We start from the raw sequence: 14335 nt of genomic DNA, 5'->3' as shown, positions 1-14335 counted from the left end.
GTTGACACAACAGTGGCAGTTCTCAAATAAGCCAATGGCTCATAATCTGTCTCTCGTTCATGTGACTTTCAGTTCCAAATATATCATGTTAGTTCTCTGATTGGAAAAACAGGATCTTTGGAGGCCCACTATTTGCTGACCAGGATAAAAATAAATAGTTGAGAGGGTTTTGTGTGTGTGTGAAACTGAAATGAAACATTTTGTGTATTTTTGAGAAGGATCAGGAGAAATACTTGGCTAATCTCTTTGAATGAGGGATGGGAGTTTGGTTAGATAGTGATGTTTTAGCAATAAACCCCCTTTACAAGTCCAGAAGTGACAAAGTGAGTTGGCAAGCAATAGAAAGTGAATGTGCCAGAACAACAAAACAAAACAAAACAAAAAAAATCTGATCTAAGACATATTTGAATTGATGGTCTAAATGAGAACTAGAATAAAATACACATTTGCAAATAAATCACAAGACCAGGATATAAGCTTGTGTTTCAATGACTAGTTGGTGAAAGATTCCCTGCTCTAATTCAAATTACTTAACACGTCTTTTGCTAGATACTAAATTGTGGTAGAGGGGATTGAATGAAAATCTTGAGCCAGTAATTCAACAGATGATGTATCATAAATGAATTAACTTCTGGTAGACCTTAAGATAAAACTGCAAAAATGAGGGAGTAGTTATTGTCTCATATTCACATTCAAACCAGATGTTATCAGCCACATTATTAATTTTGTTCTTCCCCCACAGCTATTCTCAATCCCAAAGCCCCCAAGGAACCAGCAAAGACCTTCAGTTTTGATTACTCCTACTGGTCACATACTACGGTGAGTTCTCTGTTCTCTGTCCGGTGTAATGACCAATAAAAGCGGAAATACTAATATTATTAAACATATGTTGTCAATTTGAAACCAATACCACAGGTTTATTGAAATTCTGTACATTTAACGTCCGCTCTCTGTCTTTCCCATAGCCGGAAGACCCCAGCTTTGCATCACAGAACCTTGTCTACAATGATATTGGCAAGGAAATGCTGGCACATGCTTTTGAGGGCTACAACGTCTGCATCTTTGCTTATGGCCAGACAGGAGCTGGCAAATCATACACCATGATGGGCAAGCAGGAGGAGGGGCAGGAAGGAATCATTCCAATGGTTTGTTCTACAATACATCTCTCTGACTTTTCTGAATTGCAGTTGTGAAGGGACTTTGGCCACTGTATTTTAAGAAATGTCTAATGCTGCGTCACTTAGCTCACTGAATGTTTAACACAGCCCCTGAGTCAAGGTCTTGGTCACTTTCAATAGAAAATATAAGGATTGGGGCGCCCAGTAGTTCAGTGGTCAGAGTGGGCGTCCCATGTACAAAGGCATTATCCTTGCTGCAGCAACTGCAGGTTCGATTCCAGCCTGCAACCCTTTGCTGCATGTCATCCCCTCTTTCTACCACTTTCACGCTCAAGTCTGTCCTGTCTAGTAAAAAAGGCAAATGCCAAAAAAAATCTTCAGTGTGGTCTGGAAACAAAATGACAGTTCTACAAATCATATATTAATAATATTTCAAGTCGCATTGGTGCTCCATGGTCGCAAAATATAAATAAAAAGTTGCAGTCTGGCACCTTGCAGATAACAAAAACACGCCTTGTCAGCTAAAAGTTAAACTGTTAACGGAGCACTGTGAAACATGAGAATGTACTCACTGTGAGCTGGAAACAAACTAACAGCTCTCGAGTTCATACATTAATAAAATTTGACAGTTGCACTGGTGCTCCTCGTCTGGATGGGCAGAGTGGTGCATGTGACGTATCAAGTTTGTGTTCTTTTTGTGTCTGAGAGGGAGAGAGCTAGAGATCCGAAACGCAACATGCTGGTGGCTTAAAAAATGACATGACATTTTATACTCGATGTTCACAATATAATAATTTTATACATCCCACGTGGAACAAGCCGTGATACATAGAGTATAATCAATACATCGCTTACCTGTGTCTTCTAATGTAATGGTTTTTGGTTTAACCTCTATGCTGATGACACCGAACTGACACAAAACTAAAGTCCTCCTCTAAAATGCTGTCTCATCAGATAATGCTTACAATTTTATTGCCAACTTTTGATTTATTCTGGAATTCAGACTGTATTTTACTCAGCTACATCATTAATAGTTAGTCTTATCTGATGATGCTCCTTAGATCTTATGATCAGATGTGTAACTGCTAAATGATTTGCTGTATTTGCAAATTAGATGTTTGTTAGTATTTTGTTGATCCACAGATTTCGCTTCCTATTCATCCCCGCCCTCACCTCCTCACATGCTCGTAATTTGCCCTAAACGTCTTCTTTCTCTGCCTCTCAGCTCTGTGAAGATCTATTTGAGAAAATCAATGAGGACAGCAACAAAGAGGAGCTCTCCTACTCAGTAGAGGTGAGTGTCAGACTGTTTTGGCGTATGTAATCCCTGTTCACAGCCACTGCCTCTGACTGTTGTGTTGGCTTGTTTCTAATGAACAATTCCTAGCCTTCTCCTAACAATACATCTGGTAATAGTCAGACATCAATCACATATTGACTGAACCTTCAAAGGTGCTTGGGTTTTCTCAGATAATTCCTTCGGGTGATTTAGTTAAATTGAACACTTTTTTTCTCAATCTGGAAAACAACAGTAAATTATGTGGATTAACAATTTAAAAAAAGGAAAATATTGTAAGGATACAAAATATACTTAAACATATCTACAATATTTAGACCTGCAGTATACTAGTTTTGACATTCAGCTTAATTTAGCAAGTTTTTGATGTTGCACTGCTGTACCTGAACTGATAGTGTATTATTTTGGCAATTGTCTCCAGGTCAGTTACATGGAGATCTACTGTGAGCGGGTGCGAGATTTGCTAAACCCTAAGAACAAAGGGAATTTACGAGTGCGAGAGCACCCGCTACTGGGTCCCTACGTGGAGGACCTGTCGAAGCTAGCTGTCACCTCCTACACAGATATCGCTGACCTCATGGATGCAGGCAACAAGGCCAGGTGAGCCAAGCCCTGGGATCATGCTCAGATAATGGGAAGCAAGGGAAGTGATTGTGGTGGTGATAGCTGTGATGATGTGATAACCCATGTCCTCAGAAGAATGAGTTTAATAAGGATGAAAATTGCCTGCAAGATAATGATAATCTGGAATCAGGAAATGTTCTTATCACATAGATTTATATAGCTTGATCATCAGTGTTGATAAAGAACAGCTAGCTGTGATTCTTCATAGACAAAACCTTTCTTAAATTGCAGGTATTTCTCATTAAAATTAGTGCATGCCATGTGTGTGTCAGTTGTACTGTGTGTGTGTGTGTGTGTGTGTGTGTGTGTGTGTGTGTGTGTGTGTGTGTGTGTGTGTGTGTGTGTGTGTGTGTGTCACGAGAGGCAACAAAGAGAGTCACCACTGCATTTGAAGGGGGATCTAATTCATTATTAAGTCAGGGACAAAACNTGTGTGTGTGTGTCACGAGAGCTCCTGTGGGGAGGAGTGAACCCTGCCTTAATCTTCCTGTGCTGACTCAGAAGGCTTATTTCTGGAACATGGCATGAAAAGCCTGTATCTCTCCTGTGACTGTCCCTCTGACTGCGCCTTGTGTATTTGTGTTTGGTGTCCTCGCATTATTATCCACCTCCGCCGTACAAAGTAATCCCTTAGACTCAATTCATTCTAATAGGCGTAAAACCCAGCGATGATGGCTTCAGTAATAGCCAAGACCATGAATTATTTAAAAGTGATTAAAGTGCTCTATTTTTTATTTATTTTTTCCTAACTATGGCCGCATGTGCTTACCTGCAGAACTGTGGCTGCCACCAACATGAATGAGACCAGCAGCAGGTCCCATGCTGTTTTCACCATCGTCTTCACACAGAAGAAACACGACAGTGAAACAGATCTCTCCACAGAAAAGGTCAGAAAAGACTAGAAGACAGCCATCTTCTGATTCTTAAATTAGATCATTATCTTTTCACATTTAATCATGTTTCTAACTTATAACTGGCTCTGACCCCATGCTCCTGGGTGTGCATTTCCCCAAAATGTTTTTTTTACTTAGAGCCCATTTATTTAGTTTGCTCCTTGGATTTTGACTAAGATGTCTCCTGTGGTTGTGGTGATCGCCATTTTAGATTTGACTTGGAGCATTTCCTCTGACTGCGGGAGAAACAATGACCACTGTGTTATTGTAAACACAATGCCCATTGTTTCTGGCCACTCTATCAGATTTTACTGCTTAGCTGCATCTCACTTGACAGTTGTATCCAAATGTTTGAAATGGTTCACACTTTTTTTAAAACTATTTCTTAAAACACAAACTTTGTATTTGGTAGGCATTGCTGTCATTGTGCCAGTGATATTCTCATCTTCCTTCAGTGTGCTATCCTAATTAAATTATTCAGAAGCTTGATGCATCTAAAATACATTTACTCTCTCTTCAGGTCAGTAAAATTAGTCTGGTAGACTTGGCAGGAAGTGAACGAGCAGATTCCACTGGAGCTAAAGGTACCAGGCTAAAGGTAAGACTCCCATTATGACAGACACTGAGCACCAGCATTAGCAGTTGGCTAGTATTACCCTGATGGCGCTTAAATGTTTTTTTTTGTTCATCTATGGTTGCAGGAAGGCGCAAACATCAACAAATCTCTCACCACGTTAGGAAAGGTTATCTCTGCCTTGGCTGAAGTGGTGAGTGTTTTATGTCTGTTTTTGTTTATTTCTGGCTTTTCTCTCCTCCTCCTTTTCTCTCACCCTCTACAGCTTGACCCTGTCTTCTCAAGGAATTAATGTTTGTAGCCTGGCATGCTGTAATGTCTGCCCTTCTGTTTTCTCTTCTCTTGTCCTTGTAATGCTTGCTTACGCAGGATAACTGTACCAGCAAGGTAAACCCTTTGACAGCTCAACCACTAACCTCTGACTCTTCCCATGAGGCAGATTTGACAGCCTTTTGCCATGTGCAGTGCAAAAGTCGCTGCACATAGCTCTGCCACTGTCATTTTATTTGACGTCAGTGCTGTGCTTTTAGACACCACGCTCAGTAAAATCCACAATCCTTGCACCAGAGCAAAAGCGAATCAAATCAGGCCTCTACTCATTTTACCCGACCACTTGTCCATTAAATGTGAAGTGTTTGTCTGATGCTGCCTTCAAATTGTGTTGCGTTGACTGTGTTCATGAGAAGAGTCTGTATAAACATATCGTAAGTGGAAATCGTAAGTGAAGGCTCTGAGTTCACAAGTTGCGGCATGTTTGTTGACGTTTCCAGAAATAGTAGCGGCCATGAACATTCATTTTTCAGTGGATATAATCTTAGTCGTATACAGTGGTTCTTTGTAATTTTATGATTTAATTGCTGAAAATGTTGATGTTTCAGACCTCATCTTTCCCCCCATCATTATGCCTTTGCATTTCCCATATTGAGTGACCTGCTAACTAGCTTGCTAAATCATTAGCCTCTGTTTATTCTAGACGCCAGCAGTAGCGTTCGCGTTGCCATTGCCAAGCAGTGGTGCTCTCATAATTTAACCACTTGAACAGCAAGTCATAGAAATAGAATCGAATCTCATTCTATTCTAAGCATACCACGTACACAGCTTCCCATGTGGTAACTACGGGCTCATGAGTTCCATTTTAATGCAGCAATGGCACATCATAATATTATTCAGTCTTAACTGTCATCCCTAATATTCAGCTTTAGAATACAAAGTCTCACGTCAATTGCTGCCTGTTAACTTAATGTTTGTTTACTGCAGAGCAAGAAGAAGAAGAAGACTGACTTCATCCCGTACAGAGACTCTGTTCTGACATGGCTGCTGAGGGAGAACCTCGGTATGAACATTAATTTTACCTGCTAAATCTCCTTTACCGGTGGAATATTGGTGGAATTTATGTCTGTGAACTGTGTAGCATAATCCGTATTCCTGGACAGCAAGAAAAACTGAACCATCTGTATGCTGTAAGATGAAGTGGGGGTAAAAAATGTGACAGGAGCTAGTGTGCATTACTCCCTGCCAATTTAAGAAGAACACTGTCAGCAGACTGTATTTCAACCTAACTAGACAAGCACACCAATCTCTTCGGTTCAGACATGTATGGAGGAGAGGTGCACAGTGTATCTTCAATCTTAGCAAACATGACACATGCAGTACCTTGCAGTTTAGTTTAATGAGACTCAAGTCTTATACCAGTTGCATTGGTATGCAGCACTCCATGTTAGTTCTCTTACATGCTTAGCATATGTACTGTACAGTGCTGTGGAATATTGTATTCTATAATCTAATACTAATCTATATTTTTTTAGTCTGCATACAGTGTGGTAGAAAAATGTTCCACATTGTCACATAATTTACCTTTGTACTGGTCTTTTGTCATCAGGTGGAAACTCAAGAACAGCCATGGTAGCTGCCCTCAGTCCTGCAGATATCAACTATGATGAAACCCTGAGCACGCTCCGGTAAGGTTTCCATCAAGGACACAGACAGTGACAAAAAATAATCCCAGTCTTTTGTTTACATCTGTTTGCATTTAATCCTTAACTACAAATAAAAATTATTGCTATTATGCTTTTTAGCTATGCTGACCGAGCTAAGAACATCAAGTGCAATGCTGTCATCAATGAAGATCCTAACAACAAGCTGGTGCGTGACCTGAAGGACGAAGTGGCTCGACTGAAGGAACTGCTCCGTGCTCAGGGCCTGGGAGACATCCTAGACAGTGAGTTTAATGCCATCACAGCAGGCGGCATCTGCAGCCACACAGCTCCTACCTTCTCTGTCAGGGTCTACCATATGCTGACAACATCTTCTCTCTCCTTCACTCTCATTTCTTTCAATCATTCAACTTTGTTTTCATCGCTGTGCCTGTATTAATACCCAGTGCATAACAACTAAAAGGACTTGTAACAGCCATGATACACTGATGGTCTATTATGCCTCCTTATAGGGTAAAAAACTTAACGGATATTTTGTACTGTGAATAATATCTGCTATAGTACACTTTATTCTTAAAATATTTAAGGTTGCATACTGTACAATTACAAATCATTTAATGAAAACATAAATGGCCGTATTTGGCTAATTGTGACTGAAGTCGTAGTTTAAAGCTGCATTAAACTATCACGCTTCATTTGCTGTACACAAGAGTAATGGGCCATAGCCTAGTAAATTAGAGACATAATACACTCATTAATAACTTCTAATATCTGAACTGATTAATAACCTGCCTACATGCTAATGCCTGCTTCAGATCACGCCTAATGACGTGGCACTTACTAAGTCACTTCACTGCCTTTTCTTCTCATCCTCGTTATGGTTCTCATCCAGCTCACTAAGAAATGTCTATAACCGTTTCCTCTCATTCTACTGGTGCTGACCTCTGACCCTTCTCATCTTTTCCTGCTTCCCCTCAGTTGATCCTATGGGGGATGATTGCCCAGGAAGTGGAATCAAATGTGTGTATATGTGTGGTAGTCACAAATTGTCTATCACTATCTGCCCTATTAATAATAGCTAACATTGCTTATGCCCCCATTACCTGTATATTAAATCCGCTACCAGCTTTGCATGTAAATGCTAAAAAGCAAAAGCTTAATAGAAGAAGAGTAAAAAATGCAAGGCTTCCGCAGGAGTGCTGATCTGGCTAGGGTTAGCATGCCACAACTTCAGCATGCTTTGCGCTTGTGTTTCTGTTATTTCAGAACGATGGGGGTGAGGCAGCTATTAGCAGGCTCAAATCCAACTGTATCATGAGTTTCTTTTGGACCAAAACTTTTAGAAATATTGCTTTTAGAATATCTGGTCTGTCTTCCCCACCCCCAAGGCACCTACACCATTTTCTTATCATATCACTTTCTCAAGTTTCTTGTCTTGACGGTGCTCTGTCTGCTTTTTTTTTTGTTTTCTTTACTAACCATCCGCTGCAGGTGACAGTGCTCATATCTTTAAAATGGCACTTCTCAGTTCTCAAACTGAGGCTCAGAGCTACAGACGGAAAGGTGCATGATTTTTAATTTTCTTAGTAGCCACACTAGAGGTGAACTGTAGGTATAGAGTCAACTGTCTTATGTGTTATGATAATTAACGTGTTACCATATTGAATATTTAGTTTGCTAGTGTGCCCTCTGCTGTATTATCAGAAACCCTTAATAACTCCTCCTTCTTGCCCAAAAGCGGGCGTTCATCTGCTTTCCCTTATGTGTAGGGTGAAAGTATACATTCTGTTGCCGTTATCCCAATACGTATTAGTAAAGTTGAGTAGCTTAGTACTTGGATCTTGATGCATTCCCTTGTCTTCTAGAATATGAAAAATGTCAGCACCTCCCAAATCATTTTAACTCTATTTTTATTAGGCTTTTGGTGTTGTTTTTATTTAGTTTTTAAAAGACACAGTCTGTGTTATCTCAGAGGTCTTGAGGCCATTATATTGGCATGAGCTTCCTGACTTTTAGTGAGGCTGCTGTGGCTCTGGTATGGTGGATGTGTGAGTGCACGTGCGTGTGTGTGCAGTGAGTCAAACAACGCGACTGCAGGCTGGACTTTGGTAGCATGTGTCAGTGTCTCTTATCTGTCTTCTCTGTGGACCCTCTTACAGTCTCCATCCCCCTCCCATCCTATAGTTGATACACTGATAGCAGTTTTCACACAGTGTGGTCTGATTCAAGACAAAGGCAATAAAGCCCCACCCCCCTTTTCCACAGAATTGTACACACTAGAAATTAAGTGCTCAGAGTTAATTGCTCTGCACTGTAATTCTGGTCCACATGAAAGCAGCCCTCTGGAAACACTATAATAGAGTACAAGTCAAATTTAACATATTTTCTTTGTGAGTAGAGAGTTGATGCAAGCAGACTGTTGTAAAGCACCTGGAGTGAAAACTGCTTCTCTCTGTAGCTGACCATTATGCTGCGTGTTTGTCTTAACTCCTTAATGTACAACGTGTGTCTTACATTGGTCTCCCTCCCCTTTGTCCTTTCTCTTTCCCCATCTCTTTCTCTCCTCTCCCTTTTCCTATTTGATATTTGGTTCCTCCATTCTATGTGGTTTATCCCCCCTGTCCTGTCCTGGGCCTATCCCACCTCTCTCTGTGTTTTGTTCCTTCTCTCTCTCTCTCTCTCTCCCTCCCTCTTTCTCTCCTGCTGTTGGCTCAGACCTCAAAGACATTCAGAACAATAAGCATAGATACTTGATAGCCTCAGAGAACCAACGCCCTGGCCATTTCTCCACAGCACCTATTGGTTCCCTGACAGCCTCACCATCTTCTGGCTCACTGTGCAGCCAGGGCGGCCTTCAGTCCGTCACCAGCATCCAGGAGCGCATCATGTCCACCCCTGGAGGAGAGGAGGCGATCGAAAGACTCAAGGTAAAGTTGGCCTGTGTAGACTGCAGCAGTCAAATCACACTTATGTTTGGTGTTAAGAGAAAGGAAGAGTCCCACAGCTGTCTGCCCCCCCACTCTGCTAAGACCCTCAAGTTTGGCTACTTATATCTTTAAGAAAAGCTCTTAATGCTCTCAGTAAAGCTGAAAGCTGCCCCATGTTGTGCTGTGTGAGGCAACACGATGGATTGTAAATGTTTATGCAAGGCCAAGTGCTGACATCTGTGTACATCGATATCCAAGTTATTGGAGAAAAGAAAATCTGCAGACACTACTGTAACTTCTGTGTATAACCAAACATGTTTAAAACACATTTTTAATTTTTGATCATTATAAATCAATAATGATTGTTTAATTTCTTCTACTGGATCATCCTCTGTTGTATCTCATATCAAAATATATAAATTATTGTCACATTGCAGAAGAAAATGTTGCTTTTATTAAATATTTGAAAAGATACCTCAGTGAATAGAGCTGTTGTATTTAGACTTATATATTATAGTAAGGTGCATCTCTTTAAAAGGCTGAAATATCTGTGAATAGACTGATTGATTGATTAAAATGATAAATAAAAGTCAAAATCATAACCAACTAACAATAAAAGCCTCACCCAGCACACCGTGTAATATTTGTTCAGTAAATTAGAAATTAGTGTGTTCCACAGTCGAGATGGCAGTTGTTTAATTTTAGCCCACACACAGCCTTTAATCAAAACACATTTTGCTGTCAGTCCTCATGTGGCCTCTGAGCTGTACTTCTCTCACGCTCGCTGTAGACCTCTCACACTGTTGATAAGGGAGCACATAGCAATGCAACAGCCAACCATGAGGAGCTGCAGTTTCCATGGCAACCATGGTGCCCAGTCTGTCTGTCATCCAATGACGTCAAACACCAACGCACATACGGAGGAAATTGGACCAAAATAGATCCAGTCTTATTGGCTTTTAGTAGTGAGACACATATTACTCACATTCTTTGATCCTTAAAGGTGTTGCAGCCATTTTAGGGACACTAAAACAAAGATAATAGTGAAGGTTGCTCTTTGTTAGTATTGTCCAACATAACAATTCATTATGACATTAAAGTAAGATGACTATATACTGCATTATTAAACCCTGACAATAACAAATGTCACAGAATATACCAATACCCAGAAGAACAGTACCTCACTGCTTTTAAAAGATGAATAACAGGCAGATTATTACTATAGATTTAAGAAACATTATCAACTGGAAACTCTTAAAGTTATGGTGTGATTTCCATAATATACAGCAGTCTGTCTGTTTTCATGCCTGACTCAAAACCTTCATCAATGAAAGTGTGTTTGACACTAGTATAGGAAATTAAATCTGTTGAATCTAGCCTGGGCTACTTTGCCAAATGCACTTACTTCACTGTTGCACTGCTAATAGTTAAGATTTCATTACACTGGTTGTGTTTTCCTCACACTTCTCCGATGTTCAGGAATCAGAAAAGATCATTGCTGAGCTCAATGAAACCTGGGAAGAAAAACTGCGGAAGACGGAGGCAATCCGCATGGAGAGGTCAGTATAGATTTTTCCACCTCTGTCTCTCAAGAGGGGGAGATGTGTGTCATACATGTGCCTTCACCCCTCCTTCAATGTGTCCTGTCAGACAACCCCCTGCAGGCCCTGTCTCTGTTTCTTCACCCCTCTGTGCTGTCTGTCTCAATTCACCCCTCTGTGCTGTCTGTCTCAATTCTTCACCTATCTGTCTCATTTCCCCCGTGCTCATTCTGTCCATTTCCCTTCCCTTCTCTTGTCACACTCTACTGCACAAACACCTCTCTAACATGCACCCTTTCTCCCCGTTTATCCACTCATCTGTGGCTCAGACATCAACCATGTTACTGTCTGTCCATTGAGCCTCCACGGTGCCATTCTCTGCCTGTTGTCATTCCACAAATCACTTGCTGTAATGTTGCACACAATCACTTCTGATCGTCTTTCTCTAATCAACACAAAGGCTCAACACAAAGGCTTTCCCTTTGCAGAAGAATATGTGCAACATGCTGTCTTTTCAAGTATTATTCCCGAGCCTTACAAATGTTTTTCCACCACCACAGGGAAGCCTTGCTTGCAGAGATGGGTGTGGCAATCCGTGAAGATGGAGGCACTTTGGGGGTCTTCTCTCCTAAAAAGGTAGAACAGACATCAGACACAAGCACAGACTTTGGTGGTGGGGGGGACTGTCAGTTTTCCCATGGGTGGTGATGCACACCCTTCCACTGTCACTTCCTCACTTCTGTTTCCCATGTTATCTTTTTCCACAAGAAACCTCCCTGTACCGTCACTTGTTTTTTTTTTTTTCCCTCATCTACTCACTTTATTATTCTGTCTGTCTTTCCACTCTGATATTTGCCTCCTTCGCATACTCAGCTTAGCCGTGACGGGCCATTTGATGAGCAGTTTGATTGTTTTCCCACTAAGAAGGTTTGTTAATTTAATTAGCAGACAAAGCCCCTCTCCTGCACTGGATGAGTTTAGTCTTTATTAGTGACTTAACATCATAAATGTGCTTATTTCCGTGGTCAAAGTCGCCTCATGGTTATTGCACTTGTTGCACAGATCTGCATGTTGGTTAACTACTGTGTGGAGCATCTACAGTTAATTTTTCCCCTTCATATTTTAGTCTAATAATATACATAACTTGAAAATGATTAAGATTTGGTGGGTGATGCAGAAATTAAGCTTTTTTGAAGTTAAATTTTACACAGATCACTTGAATCAAGGTTTGTCTTAAAACATAATACTCGGCTCTGAGTAGAATACTCAAACTTTTTCGTTAAGCTGCTTAGACCTATCAGTGCTGTCATGAGACTTATTAAATTACAGGCAATAGTGCATTCCCTTAATTCTCCCCACCTCTCTAGCATCTCCAGTAGACGAAGCGTCTTGTAGCAGCCACATAAAGTACAATAGTTGTGTTAGTGTACGCTTGTCAGAAGAAACATGATTGTGACAGAGAAAGGGATTTGGTATCTTTTAATCACTGACTGTTCAGCGCTAGCTGTCACTAGATCAGCTCTGGTTTCAGAAAATTCCCGTCTTTGAAATGAATCTGTCTTTAGGCGTGTTTGAACCCCTCTCCTCTCCTGCAAGTTTATGTGTTTTAGGTCTTTCTTCTTTGCGTCCATTTGTCTTCCATTCATTTTTTTTCTCTCCTTTCACTCACTGCCTCTCCATGGGTTACCATTTTGTTGAGAAGCCGTGTGATCTTTATACAGACTTTAATGGGGTGTTTTCCCCAAAAAAGGTGGGTGGTGTGGCGGAGTAGCTGCTAGATTTATTTGTAGTGGTGTATCAGACTCTAGAGGTGTCAGCACTGTGTCATTGTGATCATATGTGTCCATGTTCATGTACTGCACGTCATGTATCACTGATTATGCCCTTCTGATTAACATATTTAGTAATGTTATACCATGAGCACAGCTGAATATTGATGAAAGAAGAGAAATCCTGGAAATGTAAACTATCTACCTTTTGTGTTCCATCTGTAGACTCCACACCTTGTTAACCTGAATGAGGATCCTCTCATGTCGGAGTGTCTGCTCTACTACATCAAAGACGGAATTACAAGGTAACCAAAACGTGAATGATGACACTGAGGTGCTGCAGAGGATGTGGAAAGGTTTTGAATTTATTCCAGGCAGTATCTGAACAGCAACTCTGTATTTCATTTTTCCTCTTTTGATGTTTTGAACTTTCAGAGTCAGAGGAAAACTGGCTTAAAATCTGCCACTGATCAGAAAAAGTTTTGCCTTCTAAAGTTACTTTCCTCCCCTCTTTGTCCTTTGGGCCCCCTCAGTAGATTATTCCTGTTGAGTATTTTGTTACAATTGTGCCTCAGGGGGACGATAATAGATGACAGAATCACAGATGAAAGAACCTATAGTGCTTTAGAAGTGCTGCTTTCTAAAAGTAATGGTTTAAAAGTTCCATTTAATTTTTGCTGATGACCTTTTGACAAAATGGCCACCAATACAATGACAGGGCTGAGTTGACACTCTCAAAATGGCCCCTATGATTGTTTCAGGGTGGGCCAGGCTGATGCTGAAAGACGACAGGACATTGTTTTAAGTGGTGCGCATATCAAGGAAGAGCACTGCATCTTCCGCAGCGAGAGGAATGCCAATGGAAATGGTGAGGCACCATATTATGAGTCAGCTCGCTTGTGTTTGCCTTGGCGAATGTATGAATGTGTATTCATATCTGGATTGTTTTGAATTAAGTGGAGTTGAAAATATATTTGATAGATCATATATCTGCTCTAATTTGACGTCAAATACCTATGACTATGGACGTTAGTGCATAAATATAGACTCAAGATTCATCTTCTGTTGCTAATGGAAACATTAAGCTCAGGTCAGCAGTCACCCTTTACCATTTAAAAATGAATGATCATGAATGAGTCACTGATGATTGGTTGATGTGTTTTTGCTGAAGTTATCGTCATGCTGGTGCCCTGCGAGGGATCAGAAACCTATGTCAACGGCAAGCGTGTTGACGATTCAATCCAGCTTCGTTCAGGTACATATCTCATTTTTGTAAATAAAGTTGTAAATAATCTTTAAAAGTGATACATGTATTATCTCTGTATGCTGAAATGATTCTGATTTATTAATAACTATAGATACTTTATTAATGTTTTTTCCTTTGTCTTCATGAATCATAGTTGAACAGTAGTGGTCATATCAACCCATGTAATGTTCTAATTTAAGTTTTAAAAAAAAAATGGAAAAAACAGAAATTGGAGCGCCTACATTTGGGGCGCTTTCACACCTATAGTTTGGTAGACTGGGTGCGATATGGGGGTGAAGTTGCAGCATGGTTACATTTTTTGATTTGGATGGTTAGCATTTACACTACACTTTGTTTAGCGCACCAAACATGTGAACGAATGTCATATAGTTGAATCAATGGCTAATTTATT

At 40.5% G+C, this 14335-nt stretch overlaps 1 protein-coding gene across 12 annotated transcripts in view; it reads left to right on the top strand.

Moving 5' to 3' along the window:
• Positions 1–14335, top strand: part of kif1b (kinesin family member 1B) — a 64783-nt gene that overhangs the window by 18181 nt on the left and 32267 nt on the right. For 3 of the 12 annotated variants that reach the window (XM_050063927.1, XM_050063921.1, XM_050063930.1), the window contains exons 3-20: positions 743–819; positions 966–1145; positions 2344–2412; positions 2837–3015; positions 3815–3926; positions 4453–4530; positions 4634–4699; positions 4876–4893; positions 5764–5839; positions 6386–6464; positions 6582–6724; positions 7419–7460; positions 9156–9367; positions 10847–10926; positions 11469–11544; positions 12903–12982; positions 13439–13545; positions 13849–13932. In XM_050063927.1, coding sequence (XP_049919884.1) covers positions 743–819; positions 966–1145; positions 2344–2412; positions 2837–3015; positions 3815–3926; positions 4453–4530; positions 4634–4699; positions 4876–4893; positions 5764–5839; positions 6386–6464; positions 6582–6724; positions 7419–7460; positions 9156–9367; positions 10847–10926; positions 11469–11544; positions 12903–12982; positions 13439–13545; positions 13849–13932 — 1758 coding nt within the window. The remainder of the gene's footprint in view (positions 1–742; positions 820–965; positions 1146–2343; positions 2413–2836; positions 3016–3814; positions 3927–4452; positions 4531–4633; positions 4700–4875; positions 4894–5763; positions 5840–6385; positions 6465–6581; positions 6725–7418; positions 7461–9155; positions 9368–10846; positions 10927–11468; positions 11545–12902; positions 12983–13438; positions 13546–13848; positions 13933–14335) is intronic. The other 9 variants (XM_050063929.1, XM_050063926.1, XM_050063932.1 and 6 more) reach the window with 6 other exon arrangements.

The sequence above is a fragment of the Epinephelus moara genome, chromosome 16 (assembly GCF_006386435.1).
Source record: "Epinephelus moara isolate mb chromosome 16, YSFRI_EMoa_1.0, whole genome shotgun sequence".
Lineage (NCBI taxonomy): Eukaryota > Metazoa > Chordata > Actinopteri > Perciformes > Serranidae > Epinephelus > Epinephelus moara.
The sequence above is the reverse complement of the archived record's forward strand: the minus strand, read 5'-3'. Positions and strand labels throughout refer to the sequence as shown.